General features: G+C 37.2%; 1 protein-coding gene across 4 annotated transcripts in view; it reads right to left on the bottom strand.

The window, feature by feature from the left end:
- Nucleotides 1-22,094, bottom strand: part of lrp8 (low density lipoprotein receptor-related protein 8, apolipoprotein e receptor) — a 226,393-nt gene that overhangs the window by 88,150 nt on the left and 116,149 nt on the right. For all 4 annotated transcript variants that reach the window (XM_012878066.3, XM_021324304.2, XM_021324303.2 and 1 more), the window contains exon 4: nucleotides 7,913-8,041. In XM_012878066.3, the coding sequence (XP_012733520.2) occupies nucleotides 7,913-8,041 (129 nt within the window). The remainder of the gene's footprint in view (nucleotides 1-7,912; nucleotides 8,042-22,094) is intronic.

Genomic DNA, 22,094 nt, shown 5'->3' with positions numbered 1-22,094 from the left:
ACAGTATGCTTGTGCGCATTCAAGTGGATGGCAATGCACCTGAAAGAGAGAGGGGTAATGTTATTAAAGCCATCTTTTTGAGAAACCAGCCTGCTTGCATCTAAAGTGCAACCCGCCTCTGGGTTCCCGGTGAGCCAGTTTGTGTGCTGGCGCTCCATTACATTACACCTACGCACACAGTGAGAGCAGTCACAGGATTATAAATGAAAGAGGGAGTGGTGGGAAGGAAACGCAGAGAAAACAGGCAGGAATCGCACTTCTTTGTAGGAACATCCTCCAACAGAAATGTGGGTGAAGTAGGAGAAAGAATTCTTCTCTTTATTACCGTCATTCTCTTCTCGGGTTTGTTATCGGCAAAAATAATCAAAGTTTAATCAGCCAAACTCCATTAGATATGCTGTAGTCCTTATGCGCTACAGACGGATCGACAAATTGAGTTTGCATCACTTTGTCTTCAGTTTTCCTCGTTTTCCACCAGAGCTGCACACACGTACACAAAGCTCACAGATATAATGTAATCCCCTTCTTCTACCCTTCTATATCCTGCGATAAAACACCAGCTAACACATCCCCGGTGGGCATCGATTCGGCAACAGCTTGCCCTAATGCAAGTCAGCAGCACAGGGTGATGCGAAAAGATCAGAAGTTCCCCCGGGGGCCTGAATGAAGCCCCTCTGACGATTCTCTGCTTGTGTTGACCCTTTTAGTCCCAGTCAACGGAGTGCATAAAAAGCAAAGCAAGCAGTGACCCTTTAGTATTGAGAACATACTAAATCCAAGTTGGGCTTAAATATGACGTGACACAGAGCCCCGGTTTCTCTTCAAAATGGGAAAGACGTGCCGTTAAAGTGAGGCAGATGTTTGTTGATCTTAATAAGCCAGAATATGCTAAAGACAAATAGCTACTTTCCTAAACTTTTATTTTTAATATATGCCATTAAAAGCAATGATTAAAAGGTTTAAAACTAGAACTGTGAATAATTTGCCAGAATGAAGGAAAACTGTTGCAGAGCTCCCAAAGTAATTAATTATAAGATAATGCCTCACTATTAACAGTTTTAATCATTTTAAGGCTTTTTGTACATCTTTAGCAGATGTACCGCAAGTTCATGTTTTCAATTCAATTCAATTCAATTTTATTTATATAGCGCCAAATCATGAAACATGTCATCTCAAGGCACTTTTCCAGAGATGTGTACACAGAGGGAGATTAAAAACAAGTTATATGGTGCATTGCTTAATCCATTCTAGCAATGAAAAGAAGAATGAAATTTAAAACCTGAAAACTGACTGAAATGAAAATAAGCAAAAAAAGAAACAATTGCTATCGTCAAATAATTCTTAAAGAGAGAAAACCAGTTGCACTAATCCATTAGCTGGGGTTTTGACAGTCTAAATACAAAGGAAAATGGAAATTACTATTAACAGTCATCAAGCGTATGAAAATAAGACTTCTGAGTAAATACTGTATCGTAAAATCACTCTTCCTTGACAGATGGCCTAGTAGAAGCACCCCTTCTCTTCCACATTGCTAAACATCACATCTATGTCTACATAAATGTGTAAAAAAATAGTGAGATGGCAGATCAAAATACAGAAAATCAAGCTTAAGCCGTTTGCAAATACATTTAGCACTGATACAGCAACAGTTCTTTGAACATGTACAGGACAGTATATGATAAATGTGTCAGAGCGCCCTCCAGATTTATTGGCACTACTGGGAAGATTATTAAAAAACTATAAAATACATTAATCTGTCACACAGAAGATTTTGCTGCAGTTCTCCAACAGTAAGCTGTGAATATTCCTCAACTCCTTTTATCATTTGTTTTTTAACCTTCTATAGCTTACATGCTCAAAGTCAGTTCTTAATAATTTAAAGTTCATAAGAACTCTGATGGTTCTAAATAAAATAGCAAATAGAAACAAAGTCCTTGAATTTGCTTCATTAAAAGTTGGAGATGATAAAACATGAAGCACAGGTGAGTTATTCAAAAAGCCCAGTTGTTAACATTTTATTCCATCTGAACTTTTACCATCCATCCATCCATCCATCCATCCATCCATCCATCCATCCATCCATTTTTCTACACTCTTATCCCTGTTGGGGTCGCGAGGGGTGCTGGTGCCTATCTCCAGCTCAATGGGTGAGAGGGAGGGTACTGAATTTTTACCAATAAAGCCTACATTTTTATTTTTTTAATTGTACTGTGATTATCATACTCCAATAAAAACACATCATCAGAAGTGCCAAAGAAGTATAAAGTTTTATCCATTGCTTTTATTTAAATATATATATTATTTTTGAGGGATTTCTTTTTACCATAGGAGGCCATTTTATTGAAAGTAAGCTGACAGAAAAGGGACTAAGGCCTCCGCACATGGGCCGCTCATGCTACCCTGGTGTGCCCTTATTGCTACTCTTTAAAAAAAAATAAAAACAATATAGAACACTGATTGCGATTATGTCCCCATACTGGTTTTAAACAGATGAAACTATTTGTTGGACAAAAAAAAAAATAGTGGACGTGTGAGAAAGACGCTAATGGTTGGGAATAAATACTTATAGAATTCAAAGATAACACTTTGGCTTTCTTTAATTGTACTCTCTTTCTACCCACAGTTACATTTTTTAAGTTTTTTATAAAAGAAAAAAAAAAAAAACTTTTGTGTAACATTAATATAACAAAACCGTGTTCAGTTAGCTCTTTATCTATAAGGGGAAAAAAAACATTAATAGAAATGGAAACCATCTTTTTTTGAAACAGACTCTCACCCCCGATATAATTTTATAATTTCCCTTCCACACACCCCCGGAAGCAGATGAACACAGACCTCTACGGTGCCCCTAAACGAATGCAATTTCACATTAACATAAATTAAAGGCACATAAACTTTCTTAAGAGGCCTCCTCTAACTAAATGTAATAAAGAACATCTCCCCCTGGATTCATGTTTTATTCAACATTTGGATATGCTCAATTAGGAGCCCCTAATTAACATTAGCTGTCCTCCAACTACGGCTGCTGAAGAAGGGAGCGAAGGAGAGAAGATCAGAGGTGGAGGAGGATGGTCATGCGGATCAGCGGTTGGATGAAGGCTTTGAAGTTCTGTTTTCATAAACACGCATTTACATTAACATTGAATATATGAATTACTCTTTGGGGGCTCCTTCAAAACTTTAAGTATTGTGAGCATTAAGCTTCTAAAGTCTTGAAAATGTTTTAAAGAAAAAAGCTGCCTGTTGGCTCAGCAAAGATAACAACTACTAAGCAAAACCTATGCATCCCAAGACGTTTGAACATTACTGTGCAGTTATCTGTACTAAATGGTATGTAAAAATGTTATTTATACATTTTGATATTAGGAAACCCTTTCCCTAGCGGCTAAAATTCAAATAGCATGGTAACTGGAAAGGATGATTACACAACAGTAACATAAACCTTATAAATGATTCCTGTGCAAACTCTCCCTTATTCGGGACGAGTCATTGCGACAGCAAGCAGGCTGTAGCTGTATTGCTACTTGCTCAGGTTAATAAAGGTGTGTCAAATGATGAAGAATAGTACGATATTATAGGCTATTACAACTCCATCATACAATATCAAGAAGAACACATTAGCCGTTACATTTCTAATGCTAATTATCAACAATAACCTAATTAAACTTGTTGAATGATTTGCAGAAATGTTTGTTATAATGTTCAATTTGAGTTCTTTGGTATGCGTATAATCTGAGTCCATACATAAGAAGGTTGTTGATTTTAAACATCTGAAAGTTACTATTGGTAGTCCACCACATGCTTAATGTGGCTCAATACCTTTTGAATTACAGGTGCTGCTTATTTAAAAGTCTACTGGGTGTTATTAAGGATTAAGATACACTGCATGAACACCAGGAGGGGCTTTTTACTCAACTCAGATTACATTTTATTTGTTTAGCGCCCATTAAAGACACGTCATCTCAAGGCACTTTATAAAGTCAAATTAAATCAAATCATCCAGATTGGTCAAAAAGTTTCCTATCTAAGGAAACCCAGCAGATTGTATAGAGTCTCTCCAAGCAGCATTAACTCCTACTTGAAGAGCGTAGAGCCACAGTGGACAGTCGTCTGCATTGTTGATGGCTTTGCAGCAATCCCTCATAATGAGCAAGCATGAAGCGACAGTAGAGAGGAAAACTCCCCTTTAACAAGGAGGAAAACCTCCAACAGAACCAGGCTCAGTGTGAACGGTCATCTGCCTCAACCCACTGGGGGTTAGAGAAGACAGAGCAGAGACACAGAAAGCACAGAAGGTCACATTGATCCAGAAATCCAGGAATGTGCTTCTTCTTCAAATGGTAAGGCAAGCTGCACATAATACCTTTGTTTGCTGTCACACTCACTTGACATATCTTGCAAAGTACTGTTTTCTGTTCCACCTCTATTCTATTAAACCCAAATCAAGTCCAAATCGCTGACGTAGCACCATTTTATTACCAACTCCTCTAGCAATTATGTTTATGCAGGTGCGATGACGTAACAGACGATAGGATGGTAGAGCGCAAATCTCTACCGTAGGCCGAATTCATATCAAATCAAATAATTAGTTATGATTTGTTGCAGACCAAGCAGTTCTTAAAGTGGTCCATATTGCATGAAGTGATATTTTAATAATGATAAATTTGTGATATATTGTGCAGCCCTGCTCATAAATGGAAAGATTATGTACTTTCTTTTTAACAAGTGCGCAAATATAGGTTTGCTGTCCAGGGCGCTGTCAGATTCTGTGTATGGCCTGAGGACCTCAGTAAAGGTAAGGACCGGTATTCAAACTACCACCATTTCAGCTGAAAAAACAACTCTTCACATCCCCATTTAGCTCCGTCCGGCCTCTGCAGTCAACCTTTATGAAAGAACTCAGTTAGCGCAAGCCGTTCTGCAAATGTCAAATTAATATTAATATTCATTCCTACATCTCTAAATGATAGATCAAAAGAGGATGTCTGCAGGTTATTAAAGCAGCAGGACTGCCATAACACCTCATACACAATCGAACCACATGAGGCACAAAATCAATTATCGTTGAGAATCTTATGAAATTTTAAACAGCTTTATTAACCAGCCTACCAGAATGGACAGAAGCTAACGCAGGTCGGAGAGATGAAAGGCATTAGACAGAATATATGATCTATGTTTGGTCTTCATGTTACATTGAAAGAAATAAAGTGCTGGAGCAAAAAAAAAAAAAAAAATGGACAAAGATGACAAAGACCGCATGTTTTTTTTTTCATAAATTGGGGTTACATGTTCTATCCCATTAAAAAAGATGGTAAATCTGGAATTATCACGAACAGGCATAGATGTCCTGGGATACATGATGTAACTGACATATGCAGCAATAAGTTCTCTAAAGTTAACGGGGAAAGGTCCTTTAAACGGACCGCAATTGTAGCTTCCTGCACGTTGTTGTACGAACAGCTTTACGTTCTCCAAAGTGCCTTAACAATCTTCAACAATCAAGTGCTTTGAGAGGCAGGAGATTAAAGAAACAGAGCACATTTAACTTTGATACTATGATACCAGCCAGGGGCGTCTGAATTATTAATGGCCCTAGGAGGAGCCCAAAATCTTTGCACTGCTTTTATTTTAAGACCACAAAAGAAGACAAAAGGCAGTCATGACTGCAATCATTTAAAAAAAGGTAACAACCTTTCTTCATATGTTGTTTAATTATTAGATAATTAAACATTTTTAAAATATTGATTGAATATCCTTTCCTTTTCTGTCTAAGTATTAAAGCTGCTCTGTTTTCTCTCACCTTGACAACACATTGTTTTGGCCCATGATTAGTTATTGGTTTTCTAAAATTCAGTAAATATTATATTTTTATATATTTTTATGTTAGTGCAGTGCGTAACGGTGCGTACGTATTAGATATGGATAACACAGATAGCTGTTCTTCACAAATGGTAGGACATCAGTTTAGAGTTAAAGGAACAGAGGGCTCATAAAGAGTAAAAGGAACAGAGGGATCCTAAAGAAACCATCTTATAGAGAAGTCTATATTCATATAAAAATTACTTGTGTTATGAGGTGACAGAGTACCCCTAGTGGACTGCTTAACGTAGCGGCATACATAATTACAAACGCTTTTATTGTGTTTTACTGGTAAGTAAGTCGAACTTAGGCAGAGGTTGATGCTTTGTTTCAAAGTGCATATTTTTTTTCAACTATAATACCCTACAAAGTTAAAATGAGAACCTTGACAGGTCAGTCCAGTCAGGACCGGAAAAGAGCTACATGTGGCTTGTGAGCCGCACGTTCACTAATCCTGCACTAGAAGTTTCCCTCATACTGTTCCTTCATTTTAAAACACTGTGAATGAGATACAAGAGAAAGTGACAGATTGACTGAAATTTTCTGTCAGACTGTACAATGCATGGACTAATGTTAGGTTCCTCCTCCCCCATCTGTTGCTGTGCACAGCTGGATTAAAGTGGGCTCTCAGATGTGGTCGTTCGTGCTACTATTAAATGTGACCGCTGTCATTCTGCTGTCTGAACAAGTCAAGACCGCAAAGATAACCGCATGCTGTTTACGGCTCGTAATGGTGGATAGGGCCGGGCAATATATGGAGATTTTTAAAATATCGAGATTTTTTAAAAAGGAGATATAAGATGAGACTATATAGTTTTATCAAGATGATCTATGTTGCTTCATAATTATAATTACTTTTATGTATTCCAGTAGGTTATTTTTTTGAGCTGTTTTTCATATTTATTTACAGCTGTTTGTTAAACAAGTGTGCTTGTGAGACTTTTGGGATAAAGCTTTGATTCAGAGATGCCTTCAGTGTGTTCAATAAAGCTCTGTTTATTGAACACAAAAAAATGGATCCTCTCCTTGTTATTGTTAGAGACAGAAGAAGAAAGGTGAGAAGAAAGCAGCACAGCTATTAACAACGGTCTTTTGTGGAGCGGTAACTGCTACCGCTGTGTGTGGATGAGTAGTGAGAGCCAGGACAGTGACATAGAACAGCAAATGAAATCCAACATGGCCGTTCAGCCTGTTGATGCTTTGAAAAATATCCGGTATGCACAAATCAGATTTTTTTTTTTGAGGGGTGAAAAGATCAGAATTGAGTTGTTCACACTGCCAAGAAAAAGACGGACATGAGTCGCCTATGGGCAAAAACATTGGATTTGGGTTGCATTACCCTGCAGTGTGAACGTTTAGAAATTTTACTGGCCACAAAAACATGGTTTCTAAAGGAATGTTTTCCATTCCTCCTATTAATGTGATTGTTTAACACTCCAGTTGGCAAATAATGAATGGCTTATCTCTAAAGCAGCTGGCTGATGGCTGGATGTCCAAGCAGATATCCCAACTAATTACCCAGCTAACAGCAGCTTATTGTACTCAACTAAAATGTGCAATATTTTGTGGAATTAGTACTTGAATACTGACACTAAATTTAGTTTCAAATCCAAAAAAATATACAGATAACATTAATACAACTTATACTTATATCATGGTTTATCATTTTAGGAACAGTCTGAATAATTTTTTTCTTTCTTTTTTTTAAGTAACAGCAGTGTGTTCAAATTTTTTGTGATGTTGTGGTATTTTTACTCAATGTTATAATCTGCAAATTTCTCAGCAGCCCATTATGGTGCTCCTTTACGTTGGATGACAGATTTGAATGTTCAAGGTATTTTAACTGATACATTTTAGTCAGTCTGTTATGCATATCATGTAGAAACATTTAAAAGAAGCAGATATTGTTAACAATTTAATAAATGCAACTATATTTCCCTCAATTTTAGATATACTAGAAGATACTGGAAAGAGAGTAAATGTGTGATTCACTTAACAGTTTTAAGTAATTTTAGTGTTCCCTTTATTGAAAATACTCATACTACAGCCTTACCTGCAGCACACTCCTCCTCATCCGCTCCGTTTTCACAGTCCCTCTCTCCGTCACATCGCCAAGATAACGAAACACATTTGCTGGCAACCCCTCCACAGTCAAACTTCTCAGGTGCACAAGTCTGTCGGCCTGTTGCAAGAGGGGAGCGGGGAAAGCAAATGAGCAAACACAGGGGGGATGACAGAGAAGGGAAACATGAGAGAAAAGAGGGCAAAATGGGAATAGAGAAGAAAGACAGGGATGGCAAAAATGGGACGAGAAATGGAGAGAGAAGGGACAGCCAGTCAATGAAACAGTTTGATAACTTAGTTATCTTGTTGCTCACATCGATTTCTTCTCAAAGGCCCCCCAATTTACCCAGACACACAGCGACAGTGGAACAAAGAAGAACGCTGTCAGGGCAGACACAAAGCTGGGGTACTACACACATGCACAAAAAAAACAAACACTATAAAACAGAAGAAAAACAAGCACTATTGTGCGTGTAAATGTAGCTCTACATAAAAACAGTAGTTTTAATTCCTTGTATAAATTGCCTGAAAAGCAAGCTGAGAATGATCACAAATGACAATGGTAATATAAGCAAATTCATATCTGCATTTGTAAATATAGATTTTTTTCTTTCTACATTCTTGATATGCAATGTGAATAAAATACCATGTGGACTACGTTTATTTTTCTACTTTTCTCAAAAGCAGGTGAACTATAACAACCTATTGAAGACGGGAATATTGTTCAGTCTATGTTAACATAAACATGACTATGTTTTTAATTAAAATCTCTGTGCACATGACACTAGCAGACATGTTAAAACAGTGAAAGTTCCCTTCCATACTACTAGGGAGCGGTATGTTCTTTGTAAATACCTGTCGTGTAAACAGGGCTTAAATGAAGTATCAAAGTACATCTCACAGATTGTCAACAAGTCTCTCAAAGAACTCTGCGCATGTGAGTTACAGTACAGGCCATTGTTCCTCCATGTGTTCCTCTATGGGGGCTGGTAAAAATGAAAAAATAACGCATTCATGTATATAAAATTTGAACTGAGTCCGCACAACAAATCTCTGTTCTCTTAGACCAGTGTGTATATACACCAGAACACACACAAACACACACGGTCTAATACCAAAAACACTCCAGCTCCAGATCACATTACACACCTGTGTCAAACCCAGCTCCATCTATTATACATATTTGACCCGACAGCGTGGCTGTGTGTTGCAGCCGCAGATCAATAGCACCTCTGGGATTTGCCCATTCCAGACTCGTTCGTTTTTATTCGTCTCATATTTCTTCTTTCTCATTTTGATTTTTACCAGCACTTTGTCATCTCATACAATGGAAATGTTGCTTGTCGTAAAAGGAAGCCAGGGAGTCTGGGCCTTACTGGTTTTTACCAGCATTTTCTTTAGCTGTGTAGCATAGGCTAACAGCTGCTACCTTTAAAACCATAGGCAGTTAAGTTTTGAACAGTTCTGGTTTTGGGGTTCAGAAACTGGACTTTTATCTGCTTTTACTATTGAGCTGATGCTATTTTTGGGTTTCCCACTTCACCTTCCTTTCTTGCTTACAATGAATAATGCATTTTTCCCTCAAAAAAGGTTCTACCTGACCCTTAGAGTAAAATTGTTCTGAAAAATCCCTACCCAAAAGGTATCAGGACATGTGCTTCACAGTGCCATATCAGCACGGTCAGGTTATTACTAAGACGACAATGACAGCTTGGATTTGAATATGCGTTCATGTATTTATCAGCTCAAAGCAAATTGATTGCCCAATGTGAAGGTATGCATATAAAAGTAATTGTGTATAGGAAGGTCATAGACTAAATAAAAGAAGTGCTTAGAGCCACTAATTGGTTACTGCTGTATTGAAGTCTTGAGTTAACATTTGGCCCTTACTATTTTGGCAAGATAACAGAGATGGAGACTTAAACTTTAAACCTACTTAGACAAAATATCCATCTTCAAGCCATTCATTTACAAATATTACCCCACTTATATGACGAATAACTCAGACAAAAACAACATAGCATTAGGGAAGAGATAAATCAGACGAAAACATTGTGACTAAATATATGGAGTCTTGTTTATGCCACAAGGTTGAATGGTTGGACGGAAGGTGGCAGCACCAGTAGGAAGTAGCATTATCATTAGCTGGATGTTAGGTGAGAGAAAATGTCGGTATTAGGGTCAGTACACACAATTTGTTGTATTATTTATCTGAGACTAGAAGTTTTTTTTTCTAAATACATTCAACATGGCAAGGTCGACCCTCAAAACATCAAAACGGTTTCTGGTGGGAAAGCCCTGTGCTATCACAGTTTTTCAAAGAGACTCAAACAAAAACCCTATCATCCCTACGTAAGGAATATGTGCCCAATTCCACCAAGCTTGACCTGAGCAACAACTTAACTCATAAACCATTGTTTGGGGGGGGGGGGGGGGGGGGGTTGTCTCAAGGTGTAGCATACTGTAAACTGAGGGACGATTGTGTTCCCCTTTTACTTAGGTTGGTAATTATTGTCTAGATAGGTGTTTTTTTGACATGTCTTGTAACGACATTAAAATATAGCTTATAGAAAAGCTTTTTGCCTACATGAGCCAGGGCAGTTTTGCTCTGTATCCTAATTTCGTGATAGGCTTTATTAAATACAATACAGCATCTAAGTAGACAGGCCACATCAGTGCAATAGTAACCTGTGTTACAATAGTAGGACCTTCATACATCTTTATTATGTGTGTGTGTGTGTGAGTGAGAGAGAGAGAGAGAGAGAGAGAGAGAGAGAGAGAGAGAGAGAGAATGTGTAAAAATAAGAATAAGTGTGTTGAGTTGCTGTATTTGAGTGAGTTTGTCAGCTGGGAATGCACAGTTGTAAGACTGGCGAGAGCGATAGAAAGTATGAAACCCAGCACCCAAGAACAGCATAGGACAGGTTGACCTGGCTCCAAAAGGAGGCAGAAAAGGAGGCAGAGGCAGACGGACACAAGGCATCACCCCAGGGCAGCCATCCATCCCGCACAGAGGTTGGTCTTTGGTGAAAAACAGAATCATCAGGCCAAAGAAGCACAGGGTGAGACGTAGGACACTGAGCCCTCCTGACTCAGCCACACCACCATCTCCAGGTGCAAAGGCCAAACCCGGAACACAGTCCCAAGGCCCGTACCAACCCGTCAGCAAGATCACCCAGCACAAAGCAGGGGAGCCCACCTCAAGGGTCCCCAATATGTTGGGCAGGTACCAGCTCACTGTAGCAACCAAACCTTGGAAAGTCTATGGTAGGGAAGGCACATTACCAACCCAAGATATGTTCAATGCTGGGTAGGTTTTAAAATGTGTCCCCATACTGAGGAGTTCATTATTAACATAATACACTTTTCTGAAACCAAATTTTGCAGTTTGCTGGAAAGGTCATATTTACAACGAGGAAGCAGTAAAACGGTGTTCTTCTTGCCTGAACTTTTCATACATCAGCATAGAGGAGACACGAGTGTATGACAGATACACCTAGAGAGATTTCTGGAGTCAGGTCCCTGATTCTCAAATTTCCCTCCAAATCATCTCAATCTATTTAGTCCTTCATTATTGGTCGTTTCTCCAGAATAAAATGGAAAGGTTCGATGTGTTCTTCTGATGATGTGTCCAGCCCATTGACAAAAAAACAGAGTAAATCGTTTTTAAAATTTTCCTAAGAAACACTTTTCTTTCTTATAAAGGGGAAATATCATGATTTTAATGCCTTCCTTTTTGCATTTAAATAATTCAGTTGAGGGCTACAAAAAGTGGAACTGCAATGCTTTGTTCTGAATTTCTTGCTATTGTTGCTCCACAGCCCCTCTTTTGCCCCTGTTCTGAAGTGCGTCTGAGAGCAACTCATTTTTGGAGCGGATCTCCTGTTAGAACAAACAGTGGAGCCTAAGTCTCAACCAACTTACTGTTGATGTCAAGAAAAGTTGAAGAATTTACCAGCATCACTGGTGGAGAAACAGACCCACAGTATGACACCACCAACGCAATGTTTAACAGTTGGTGTAATTTTCTTTGGTTTGAAAGCCTAACCTTGATTTCTTTAAGGATAACCTCTGTTGGGTTCAAAAAATCTAAAGATTTGCATTGTTTGACTATGAATCTTAGGGTAGGGTTTAGAGAAACCCACAATAGGTTCAAACATGTGGATTCAATTCTAGTTTTAACTCTTTTTGTATAGTCAATACCCCCTGAAAAAGGAATAGTTTAAACATGTTTTTGAAATTTCTAACTTAATATGATAGTCATGTCCATGATGAGCTTCAGTAGCACTTTAAATAAAATGCACAAGATATACCCAAGATAAAGATGTGGAAATGTCTGGATTTGAAAGAGGACATATGCTTTTCAGTTCTTCCGTCTCACATTGAACTTATTCAGCTCTGAGAAATAAAAATGGCAAGCCCATGGAAGTCTATGACCTTGTTTTGCTGTTCCACAGCAAATAATGTGAATTTAAAATAGAAAACATAGAAAGATAAACGGCTCAAAAAATATGATTCAAAAGAAAATAAGGATCTCCACACAGATTCTGGACAGAATACATTCAGATTTTCTGCACTCCTAAAGACTCCAAGTACACAACTAAGTGTATTTAAGGGCTAAAAAAGTGGACTTTGCATTATATGTCCCTTTTAAGAGAAATATCATGTTGCCGTAACAGAATAACATCAAAAGTTATTTTTAAAGAATGCTTTTGTTTCTCCAGTTTAAACCCAACACAAGCACCCAAAAAGGACTAAATGACACAATTTACACTCGACTTGAACCTCTGGTCACCACTCAGATGAAAGATACCTTTGCCTGAGTGGGATATCATTTTGTAGTATACCAAAAGAATGATTTTAACCAAATAAAATTACACAAAATATTGCCTAAAAAATTCTCTGGGTTCTGTCGGTTTCCAACAGCACAACCATTTCAGCTGACTGACGCTTTTATCACTCTGTTCTGAATCTGTTCATCACTGTTTATTGAGGACAGCATAGCCTAACACATTCTGTGCAATACTGTATCTGTCTTTTACAAGCCCTCACAAAGAAAATCTTCCTTTGGGGGGAATCCACTAAATAACTGACTGACAGCTGAGTTAAAAGGAAGTAATTTGTCTGACTGGCCATTTCAGGCCCTGGGCGTCTGGAAGGGACAGCCATAGAAGAACTGCCTTTCAAACTGCTTCACATAGATGAGTAGGAACAACAGATAGCTCCACAGACATTGATTTGGACTAAAGAAGTTATACAATTTTCATCACAAAAAAAAAAAACAAATCGCAGGAATAAAAAGACAATTCAAATTTTGTAGTATTGTACATTTAGGGTATTATCTGTAACTGAAGTCTCTTCAGCGGTTCTCCATATGCTATTGCATCAGACAATAGCAGCTTTACGCATAAAGGATACAGTTTATAGCCAAATATAAATCATACTCTCTCAACATTTTGCATTGTACACTATCTAGTTAAAGCTTGAATAGAAAGGTTGATTATTATTTAGCAAAGCTCAAAATATGACAACTAAGAAAGTCACTAAAAAGCATACTCTTACATTATATTGGAAGTTTGTAGGCTGCAGAAACACAAGACGTTATGTAAATTGTCCTCCTAGATGGCATTTAGCTGTATCCACCATTCTCAGAAGTTTGTACTGAAAAACGCTGGGCTGTAGAAGGCCACCTAGTCTGCGCCCTGTCAAGGCCCAGGGCAATTGACAGCCGGACTGATACAAGCCATGCTTCAGTGAAGCAACCTGGTGAGCTCTGAGAGGTGTTGGTAAAACACGGCAGCTCCCAGGTGGGTGCATGCATTATCGAACGAGTGTTAAACATGGACAAACATGGACAGGGCATGTATCAGCGTAAAGCAAGCAAACAAATCTCACTGGTCGAGTCAAACCTTTTTCTGCAGCCCCGTTTCTGGGACAGACAGTACACAAGATGTAAAGCTAAACTGATTATTTCACCCCATGATGTTTTTTTTTTTCATATTCATGCATCCTCTAGTATTTGCAAGTTTTCTGCTGCAAACTTATTTTGTTTGCACCAGACTGCTGTTAGGTTTAGCAAGAAAACAGGGAATAAAAAGTATTACTATGTGGGAAAACAACCGTCACGTCAATACTTCATTTTTGAACTAACAGGATTTTGTTAGCACATGTAACGCCACAATGTAACCCCTACGTGACTGCTGTGGCTCAAGGCAGGGGTTCCCAAAGCGGAGGTCGTGGGATGAGATGTTAGAGAGTATCCTAGTTTTAACATAGTAAATGTATGGTTTTAATTGAGGAAAATTAAAAAAAAGAATTCTTAAATGTTTTGTGACTTTTCCACATTAGAAAACATCCAAGATTGTTTCTTGTAAATATGTGAAATTAATATCAAAATATTTGAGTATTTTAAGGAAATTTACTAATTTGTGGCCAATAATATATTTTCATTAATCTACAATGGCCCTGATGTGAGATTTTTTCTGGAAAATATGAGAATAAAGTCATAATATTAGAATAAAGTCAAAATATCAGAATAAAGTCAAAATATTATGAGAATAAGGTCACAATAAAGTCACATTTGGTTGCACAATCATTTGAATACCACTAACTTGACATCGGCACCCTTGACAAGGAAAGTAAGCCACAAAGGATTATTGCGAACGAAGGTGGTTGTTCAAAAAGTGCTGCTTCCCAATGTACTGATGGGAAGTTGAGTAAGAAGAAAACGTGGGCTAGGAAACAGAGCTCAAACAACAGAGATTAACTCAGCTTTGAGAACACTGAACAGCAAAGCCTGTTAAAGAAATAGTTGAGATTCACGAGGTGTGGACTGAGGCTGGTGTCACTGCTTCAAGAACCGCTACACACACGTATCCAGAAACTGGGCTAGAACTGTCGCTTTGCTATTGTCAAGCCAGCCCTTGACCAGAATATCAGCTAAATTAAAACTTAAACAGAAATCATTGTGATGATTTTAAAACTTTTTTTGATGTTGTCAGTAGAGGCTGAATTTTGTACGAGAATTAAAGTGTTACTAAAGAGCTATTTTCGAGTTGATTAACAACTGCATTTGTTAAAGATGAGATCGAAAACACTGTAAGTAATGGAATGTCAGCTGGGATCTGTCAAAACTTTACATCATTTTTGAAATAACAAAAACTGGGTATGAAGATCACCTTAAATGACATACTGCTTGAAAACTGAAGTAGTCAGAGAGGTTAAACCTTTTTTTTAAATATTTTCCCTTTCAGGGGTCGCCACAGCGAATCATCCGTCTTCAGCTAACCCTAATAATCTGCATCCTCTTCTCTCATACCAACTACTTACGTACATGTCTTATCCCTCCATCCATAAATCTCTTCTTTGGTCTTCCTGGCAGTTCTGGCCTCAGACATTCTACTTGTACTTTGGCTTTATCTTCAAACTAAAGAAGCCAAACACAGAGTCAATTAATCTATAGTGATTACAGATTCATTAAACTTTCATTTTGATTTATGGAACATTTTCTAGATTTGTGAAAAGAAAAACAAAAAAAACCCCTGAAGTTTTAGATCCCTGCAGGCTGCCCATGTCTAGCTGTCATTGGGTGAGAAGCGAAGTAAACCTTGGACTGGTCGCCAGTCCATCACAGGGTAGATGTTTTACTTTTCTTACACATTTCTTGTGAATCCAGTCAGGTTTAAATTTCAAGAGACTAAGATTGCAAATATTTTTTTTGAAATATTGAAGAGAGTAGAAATAAATACTAACAATTGTCCATACTTCCAAAACCCCTTCATCACATTTGTGTCTTTGGTCATTTCTAAATTGGAAATTGGAACCTAAACGGATTTTGCTTCTTTAAGGTTCAAAAGAAAAACAAAAACCCATTAGAGAGAAAGAGAGAGACGGTATATGATGCAGGATTTTAATTCAGCTCAACAAATACGAGTGCAAATGCGAGCACACTTGTTATTCGCCTCACACAGGCTGCCTAAGTGTCTATTATGAGCAGGGTATAAGGGTGGACTGAGCGAGGCGCTGTATGCTAATGAACTTTTGATTAACTACTTTCTTAAATTTCCTTCAAAGGGAGGGAGGGAGGGATTGAAGCATTGTTGCACACAACTGCATTCTCTATCAAACTGCTCGGTTAGCATCTAGCTACCCTCCCATCTGATTGATTAGGAGGGTTCAAAGCCCTGGACGCTAATGCTAAGATAATTTATTAATCATGTGGTATGTTCATGAGACTAAGTCAGCTTTAAGTCACCATCTCTTCACGAGGAAAGACAATGTCAAAACAAACACGAGAGGGCAAGTGATAATATGACAGATGATGAATGGGAATTGCAGACAGTGTAGACTACATTGGCAATAAGGCTTACAGTTGCATGATTTTAATGTGGAGGATTCATTGAACCGTTGTGTTTAAAGATACAATGAATTTCCCCCCGCATTCCTCGCAGCACTACGTTGATTGATGAGGTTCCCCGCTTTAATGTCTTTTTATGCAAAATACCTACTCTCCTTCTCACTGCCTCGGTGGAACTTTAAGGATTCCCAAATACTCTGCAATGTTGTGAATATCAATTGACCCTGCAAGCAGTTTAAAGGCGAATATGAGTCAAGTGGGACACATCCACACTATTGCTTTATGTATAAATAGAAAGATAAACTTTTTTTAAATTATTTTACATCTATATTTTTTTTGCAATTAACATGTGGAAATAATCTAAATCAAAACACATAAATACAACAAAGAGCCCGTTCTTACCATTTTATTTCTGAACATTTCAAGGGAGAGTAAATGCCCTTATCGCCTGCACAAGTTTGACAGATCATCAATTAAATCTGACTTACAAGGGATTCATAAGAGCTGATCGTGTGTGAAATAGGATAATTAAGCTGAATTTTCAGTTGAGAGGTGGCTATATAAATTGGTAAGTGGCTGCTTGAGAACAATAAGCTTTTATCGTTGTGCAATAAAAACAGGGCAGAAGCTTTGCTTGACTATGAGCAGCTACGTACTGAGCCTTCATTTTAACTCCGTCTGGTGAAAGTAAAAAGAACATTACATGTTATTCTAATCAGATTAACGCTACATTAGTAACATTGACATAACTTAATCGCACAGCTTTATGCCAGGTCTAAGTTACTAAAGTTAAGGTAGATTCCTGGACACCGGATGAGGGATACAAAAGGTAACTAATTTGTAATAATTTAAAAGTATGAGTATAATGTGAGTGCATCAGCAGATCAGACTGGATTAGATGCAGCTTCTTGGATGAAGTTTAGATGTGTGTTTTATTTTTTTAATGTTTCTAACACCTAGTCTATTCAGATGAAAGATAAAAGGTACATTTGTAAAGGATTTCCTGTAGAGGGCTGTTGTTATCCTACAATAAAATAAATACAATGGTTTAAGGACCTCATCAATATTTGATAATTTAATTAAAAACTGAAGTGGATCAACTACTATATCTGAATAAACGTCATATTGTATGGCATGTGGGTTACAGTTCAGACCACTAGGCAATTCTATGTGAAGTACCCACCTAAACGTGTTATGAACATTATTTATGAATTACTTTAGTATCTTTTTAAAAGATTGTTACAAAAGCACTAAGAATCATTGTACGGGATTTACAAAAAAGCCCTTCTTCTAAAAGTAAAAAAAAAAGATTCTGTTGCAAAGCATCATTCCCTTGTTTAATCCTAATCATCTGCACTCAGTCAAACGCTTTTGTATTGCACCATGTGCTGTTGAGTCAAAACTCTGGATCATAGTGAATCACGCATTAGAGATGAAGTGACATGTCAAACCAGTGTTTGCTGCTAAAGTATCTTTTTTTTTGTATTTCATCACCAGTAGTGCACTGAGACACAGACTATCAGAATCAAAGAAGGACTATCAACTTTAGTAGCAACAATGAAACAAAGTCAGGAAAGCCATTCAGGAATTAAGAATGAGATCAAGTGGTCAAATAAAATGTATGCATCATATATTCTATATTTAGACAATATGAATATCTAAAACAGCGCAAGCTAGGATGAGGTGAAGATACTCCATGCCGTAGAGTTATTGGGTCGTAATCTAATCAAACAGGACCTACAGCTGAAAGGCCAAATGCATGGAAATAGATTGGGACCTTTCAGATAATCTTTACATGAAATAAACAATAGATTAAAAAAGCATATTAAAACCCCACCTCAATCATAAAAGTACAAGACACACTATAATCTATTCGGAAAATCTAAGTCAGTTTGATCTACCAAAGACCTGGATTATACATGTTGGGATTTGCAGTTTCAGTCAAAAAGATGTAAGTGAACAGTTTATTTTATTTTATCTTTTTTAAATTACAGTTTGCAGAGAAATTGAAACACTTTTCCTTGTGAGCTGTAACTTTAAGAAACGGGGATGAAAAGTATGGTGTGTGTTTAAAACTTCTGAGTTTTTTTTTCCTGGTAAAGCAGAGGTGAAAAACCACACGTCATCATTATTGAACCATCAGATAGTGATCAGAGTAAGACAAGCTAAATGTCTCTTATCTTCCAGATTTTCATTTTGATATCACCCGACACAAACCAGATCCATGTGCCATAGAAAGCTGAACTTAAAGCTGATATTTTTGGTTCAATCAACAAACGACGTTTTTTATTCAGTTTTTACACAATACCAGTCTTTTAATATCAATAGGTGGTATTAGTAAACTTTGCTCTAACTGGTGCTATTTAATTCACATTTTTCAGCACTGCTGAAAAAACAAAATTTGTTGATATCCTGACATAAATAATAGGATTTATGTTGTTAAAGTGGGACAACGACTGAGGAACCCACCCTCTGGCTACCGTTCTGGATATCTGGAGTCAGAATTGCATAAACCCCTACAGCAGTGCTTTATTCCTTCCTTTTCAGTATTGTTTCAGAGAGTAATAGCAAAAATATGCCGCTTTTAGTTAGTCACCTCGCCGTAGACTAACTTGAAAAAACATGCATTATTTGTGATGTCACAATCTATTTTTAGCAACTGAGGAGAACGCTATTGCATTCACACATATGCGTGTGGATGTGTTTAAGTTTATGTATTATGTATACACGAATTTATTTTATTATTTTTCAGTTATTTATGAGCTTTGTATAATTGTAGGATTTTTCTGTGATCTTATCTTGTTAGATACCAAAGTGAAATTAAAACGTTATGTAAATGTATTTGTGTGGTGAGTAGGGTTAAAAAAGATCATGCTTTTTCCAACTTCTAAAAAGGATATGCTATATATTATACGGATATACATGCACTTTAGCATCGAAGCCGCATGTTCAAACTCAAGTATTAATGCATTATATGTTATCCTAATTCGTTAAGTAAAGAAAGCTTATACGCAATATATCTAAAATAGTACATCGGTCTAGTTTGGCAAGATGATGTTTGAATCTTCTAAAAGTTTGAAAAATATAATATAAAAAGCCTGGTTTCTCTACCTAAAAGTTGCTATAATGCACAGTTTTTACTTTTTAATCCTAAACACACCACCACTAGGCTCAGTAAAATAAATAAAAGAAGACAATCTACCCGAATGACATCTCACTGTAGGTTCAGTGGCAGTTCAGTGTGTTAGATCAGCCTAAAACGAAAAAGCATGCTCTACCAAGCATACCTCATTGACATGATTTCTTCACATGAGTAGATTGGTGACAGAATAGCTGTGAGCATGTGTGGATTTGCACATCCAGTTGCTTAATTGGAGTATGCATGAGTTGAAATGTGTTTAAAGAAGTGTAAGTGTTACAATGGTTACATGGGATTTTCTATGCATGAGCAAGTGTGTTTGGGCAGAAGCAAAAAAAATGGCACGTTTATGTTTGAACACATTAGTTCACGGATCCCCATAGTGCACAACTGGAGCATAACATTTCATTGGTACAGAAGTTAGCTGTAGGAAGTAAGCTTAAAGTTTAAGTTCATGATTGGCGTTTGACACTAAAGTTTGTTGGCTTTGAACATAAATGAAGGTGAAGTTATATTTGAGACCAAGTCTGACCCACTCTGTCTGGCTTGGAAAGCAGCCATATTGCCACCTCCACACAATGTCCTTCAAATGTAATATCTAATTTACAGAGAGGGCCTCAGTGCTTAATATCAAATAGCAACTTAAACGAAGGTTAGCGTTGATTATTGGATTTGATCAGAGGGCTGATCTCCAATTAATGGAGCCCTGTGGTAGGGAGACGCAAAATGTGTTGGAGAAAGATCAAAGTCAAGTTAAATGGGAGAGGAAAACGACGACCGAGAGCAAGTAGAGATACTAATAATAAGTAGCACGATGATAACAAAGAAAAGCAAAGAAAAAGTAAGCCTAGAAAGTTGGTTCAAAAGAAATACTAGCTGCAAAAAAAAAAAAAAAAGATCCACTAGTCCAAAGTCAACTTTTGAAAAGCCGCAATGGGAAATACAAACAACAACAGAGGATTGCAATATTTCCTTTCAAGAGTTTTTTTTTTTTTTTTTTTTTTTTTTAAAGAGTACTGTGTGGAGGCAAGCTTTGTTAAAAAAACAACAGAAAAGATGCAGGCATCAGAAATATCAAGCCCCACTAGAAAAAAAGCTGTTTCCGTTTCTGCTTCTCAAGAACTTGCACAAGAAACAATGCTCACATGACATTCACATGGCTGTGAATAAATACACTGTGAATAAAAACACACCGACAGAATGAAGATGCTTTTGGATCTTAAGATTTTTCAATAGCTACCACTTTCAGCAGATCCTGCTGAAAAATAATGCTACTGGCCCCATTTTCCCCAATCTCTAAATTGTGCAGACAGAACCATTAGCAATGTCTAGACTTATTGTCTGCCACTGGGAAAGATATACAGCGCAACACCAGCACTTCCATAGGAAATAGCAATTCCCCCTGCCCCCCGCCAATATAACTGTAAATGGATGATTAGTAGGAAATAAATTGGCCATCAAATATACCAGGGATAATGTGTTGCAGCAGGAAAAAGGGGAATCAGGCTTCTCTTTTGAGACACTGACTCTGTTAGGTTTGAACTTCAACCTTCCAGGCACTTAATCCGAAACCAGGGCAGAAAAGTCTATGTAGAAAAATAATAATAAAAAAAATAAAATTACCTACAAAAAGTCTAAAATGACACACCACACTTTAATCTCACAATAAACATTTGTTGTTGTATTGTATGCACTTACAGGTTTTACTGTGTTAAGTCACCTAAAAATCAACAGTGGTTAAGAAAAATAACAGTCAGGTAAAACATGATATGCACAATTAATCAGAGCCACATGGAAATATGAAAACTGCCTGTGAATTCTGCAAAAATACGTTTTAACAAATTATTTCCACTTTCATGTATTCATCAGCTGAAAATAATAGAAACTTTGAACCAAAACCATAAATTTGTTACCATGCAATACCAAAATTACGTGTAGTCCTCCTGTTTTGACATAGAATAATTAATTTCTCCCCAGCTCCCATTCCTGAAGTGATTAGGACTGAAGGTTTTGTGAATATTGAATCTTATTTTTCTTGATCCTTTTCCCCCCTTCGGTATTTGGATGTACTGAACTCAGCAACATGGAAAAGAAAAAAAATTTGTCCTAGCCGTAAATACCATTTTAACACAATGCACAAATGCCCTTGCACAATCCAATTCTGTACATAAAAAATGTCTCTTTTTTGTTACATTTCAATTGTTTGTATATTGTATATTTAAAATCTACGGTTTACTTCTAAATCTCTGCCGCACCAAAAGCTGTAATTTTACTTCTACTGCAATTTACAAAAGCTCTATGAAACGAAATTTCATTCTGTACGCACTCTGTGCATACCGAATGACAAATAAAGTTGTCTAAGTCATTTTGTTTCTGATAAACGTTTTTATATATGATTAATTGGAAGAACTATTTATCCCTTCTGGCCTGAGATCACCTTGGGATTCCCCAGAATCATCTGGGCAGAAATATGTCTGGGTATCTCCCTAGACCTTTTACCTCACTCCATATCTTTAAAATGTCGGAAGATGATTGAGAGAAAATCAAAAAAGATAAATTAATGGAAAAATTAAGAGTTTAAGTTTCTAATAAGATTAACAAATGCACTTTACAAATTAATTGTGGTGGTTGCTCTGTATTTTTTATGTTGAATTCAATGAACAGTGTTAACTATAA

Source organism: Fundulus heteroclitus, chromosome 9 (assembly GCF_011125445.2).
Source record: "Fundulus heteroclitus isolate FHET01 chromosome 9, MU-UCD_Fhet_4.1, whole genome shotgun sequence".
NCBI classification, from domain to species: domain Eukaryota; kingdom Metazoa; phylum Chordata; class Actinopteri; order Cyprinodontiformes; family Fundulidae; genus Fundulus; species Fundulus heteroclitus.
Note: the sequence above shows the minus strand (reverse complement) of the source record. Positions and strands in the feature narration are given on the sequence as shown.